This window comes from Rattus norvegicus, chromosome 4, assembly GCF_021556685.1.
Source record: "Rattus norvegicus strain SHRSP/BbbUtx chromosome 4, alternate assembly SHRSP_T2T, whole genome shotgun sequence".
NCBI lineage: Eukaryota > Metazoa > Chordata > Mammalia > Rodentia > Muridae > Rattus > Rattus norvegicus.
The window spans coordinates 72,317,426-72,321,195 of record NC_141537.1 but is presented as its reverse complement, the minus strand read 5'-3'; the positions used below and the strand labels follow the sequence as shown (position 1 = coordinate 72,321,195).

General features: G+C 44.4%; 1 protein-coding gene across 1 annotated transcript; it reads left to right on the top strand.

The window, feature by feature from the left end:
* Positions 1 to 453: 453 nt before the first annotated feature.
* On the top strand, positions 454 to 1,260 carry LOC148006261 (endogenous retrovirus group K member 7 Pro protein-like). The gene has a single exon (XM_087659726.1). It carries the CDS (start codon positions 469 to 471, stop codon positions 1,219 to 1,221), a length of 753 nt encoding a protein of 250 aa, XP_087515852.1. The 5' UTR covers positions 454 to 468; the 3' UTR covers positions 1,222 to 1,260.
* Positions 1,261 to 3,770: the final 2,510 nt, after the last annotated feature.

The following is a 3,770-nucleotide window of genomic DNA, read 5'->3' as shown; positions in this document are numbered from 1 at the left end:
TATAGCACCCAGAAAAAACAAAGGATTACAGGACTGGCTCAGAGTCTGCAGAGAACTTGGCGGGCCTCTTACTAACGCAGGCTTGGCGGCCGCCATTCTCCAGTCCCGGCAACGCCCCCTTAAAGGGACAGATACAAGATCATGTTTTCAATGTGGAAAAATGGGCCATTTAAAAAGAGACTGTAGGATAACCAAGGGAGACAGGAGGCCTGCAACTATGTGTGCCCGATGTGGCAAGGGCTACCAAAGGCCTGACCAGTGCCGCTCAGTGAGGGATATTAAGGGAAAACTACTCCCTCCTTTGGAAGCTCAGCCTAATGGGATGTCAAAAAACGGATCGTTGGGCCCCCGGTCCCAGGGCCCTCAAAGATATGGGAAGCGCTTTCAGAAAGCCATGGCCCTGACACAGGAGAGTCCCCAAGAGGTGACACAAAATTGGACCTGTGTGCCGCCTCCAACTTCTTTCTAATGCCCCAGATGGGCATTCAGCCAATTCCTGCTCAGACTGTGGGGCCTTTGCCCCCAGGAACCATAGGCCTTGTCCTTGGGAGAGGATCTCTCGCCCTACAAGGACTGATAGTCCATCCAGGCCTTGTTGAAGCTCAGCACTCTCTTGATATTCAGATTCTTTGTTCAAGTCCCAATGGGGTTTTTTCCATAAGTGAAAAAGATATAATAGCACAGTTATTACTCCTTCTGTGCTCCCAAACCACAATACAGGATACCAAGGGGCCCATGGGGTCCACTGGTAATGATTTGGCATATTTGGTGGTTCATCTTAACAACCGCCCAAAATTGAGCTTAGAAACTAATGGAAAGAAATTTGAAGGCATTCTGGATACTGGGGCTGATAAAAGTATAATTTCCTCAAAATGGTGGCCTCAATCATGGCCTACCATAAGGTCTTCTCACTCGCTACAAGGCTTAGGCTACCAGTCGTGCCCTAAAATCAGCTCTGCCACTCTAACTTGGACAACTGTCGATGGCCGACAGGGACAATTTGTTCCCTATGTACTTCCCCTACCTGTTAATCTTTGGGGGAGAGATGTTATGCAGACCATGGGACTAACCTTATCTAATGAATACCCCCCACAAGTGGCCCACATGATGTCAAGGATGGGCTATAAGGAAGGGAAAGGCCTAGAGCTATTAGAACAGGGCTGTCTCACGCCCATTGAACCAGTCGCAAACCCCCATAAACAAGGCCTGGGTTTTTCCTAGGTGCCATTGAGGGTTCTATGCCCATACCCTGGCTTACAGAGGAAGCTATATGGGTTCCTCAATGGCATCTATCCTCTGAAAAATTAGAAGCTGCCACTAAATTGGTTAATGAACAATTGCAGCTTGGTCATTTAGAACCGTCCATTTCACCATGGAATACTCCTATTTTTGTGATAAAGAAAAAATCAGGAAAATGGAGACTTCTCCATGATTTGAGAGCCATTAATGCACAGATGCATTTATTTGGCTCGATCCAACGAGGCCTACCCTTACTCTCCGCCTTACCTAAGCAATGGAAGATAATAATTATAGACATTAAGGATTGTTTCTTTTCCATCCCCTTGTGTCCACAGGACAGACAGAGGTTTGCATTTACTATACCAGCTACTAATCATCTTGAACCTGATAAGAGATTTCAGTGGAAGGTCCTACCTCAAGGCATGGCCAATAGCCCCACTATTTGTCAGCTATATGTGCAACGAGCCCTTGAACCTATAAGGAAGCAATTTCCATCTTTGCTTCTGGCTCATTACATGGATGACATTTTAATATGTGATAAAGATTTAACAACCTTACAGACCTCATATCCCATTTTAATCAAAACATTGGGACGATGGGGACTACAAGTCACTGTAGAAAAGGTTCAAATTGCAGAAATTGGCTCATTTCTGGGATCGGTCATTTATCCTGAAAAAATAGTTCCCCAGAAATTAGAGATTTGCAGAGATCATTTGCATACCTTAAATGATTTCCAAAAGTTATTGGGAGATATAAATTGGCTGAGACCATTTTTAAAGATTTCCTCTGCTGAGTTGAAGCCCTTATTTGATATTTTGGAAAGGGACTCTCATATCTCCTCTCCGAGAGCATTGACCCCAGCCGCAAACCGGGCCTTACAAGTTGTAGAAAAGGCCTTACAGGATGCTCAATTGCAGCGCATTGATGAAACCAAACCTTTTGATTTGTGCGTTTTCAAAACTATGCAATTACCAACAGCTGTCTTGTGGCAGAATGGGCCTTTATTATGGATCCATCCCAATGCATCTCCTGCTAAGATTATTGACTGGTATCCCGATGCGGTTGCTCAGCTTGCACTCCGTGGGTTGAAGGCAGCTATTACTCATTTTGGGAAAGAACCCAAAACTTTGATAGTACCATATACAGCCATTCAGGTTCAAACATTAGCTGCTACCTCAAATGCTTGGGCAGTGTTAGTTACTTCCTTTGCTGGACAGATAGATAATCATTATCCTAAACACCCCCTATTATGTTTTGCTAGATCACAACCTGTTGTTTTCCCTAGCGTCACATCCCACAGACCGTTAAAATAAGGGATAACAGTGTATACGGATGGGTCAAAAACAGGGGTAGGAGCATATGTGGTAAATTCCCAAGTGTTCTCACGACAATACTTTGAAACCTCACCCCAAGTGGTAGAATGCCTAGTGGTCATGGAGGTCCTTGAAAAATTCCAGATGCCTCTAAATATTGTTTCAGATTCCTCCTATGTGGTCAATGCTGTTAATATCCTTGAAACCGCCGGCGTAATTAAGACAACTAGCAAGGTAGCAGAGAGTTTCCAAAAAATCCAAATTATTTTAATAAATAGGAGATTCCCTGTATATATTACTCATATACGGGCCCATTCTGGACTCCCTGGTCCAATGAGTTCAGGGAATGATTTGGCTGACAAAGCCACAAAAATGATAGCTGTGGCCCTGGCCTCTCCTCTAGAGGCCGCTAAAACTTTTCATGGCAATTTCCATGTTACCTCGGAAACTTTACACCGCCGCTTCTCTATAACTAGAAAAGAGGCACGTGATATAGTCACCCAATGCCAACAGTGCTGCCAGTTCCTCCCAGTTCCTCACATCGGGGTCAACCCGAGAGGAATACAGCCATTGCAAATCTGGCAAATGGATGTTACTCATAATTCTACTTTTGGAAAATTACAGTATGTGCATGTATCTATAGATACATGTTCTGGCATTCTACATGCCACCCCACTTACAGGAGAAAAAAACAACACATGTCATTCAGCACTGCCTTGAAGCATGGAGTGCTTGGGGAAAGCCAAGATGTGTAAAAACTGACAATGGCCCTGCCTATACATCTCAAAAATTCCGTCAGTTTTGTGCTCAGATGCAAGTTACCCATCTGACGGGCCTGCCCTACAACCCTCAAGGACAGGGAATCATAGAGCGCGCTCATCGGACGCTCAAATCATATTTAATAAAACAAAGAGGGGAAATTATGATAGAACTCCCCCAAACACCCCGAGTGGCCACTGCTTTGGCCCTTTTTCCCTTAAATTTTTTAAATTTTGATGAAGCTGGGCAAACAGCGGCTGAGCGACATTGCTCAGAGCCAAAAAGGACAAAAGAATTAGTTAAATGGAAGGATGTATTGACAAACGAATGGAAGGGCCCGGATCCTGTTTTGATAAGATCCAGGGGAGCTGTTTGTGTTTTTCCACAGGATAATGAAAATCCAGTTTGGGTTCCAGGACGACTTACTCGGAATATCAAGACAAAGGACCAAGAAGATGA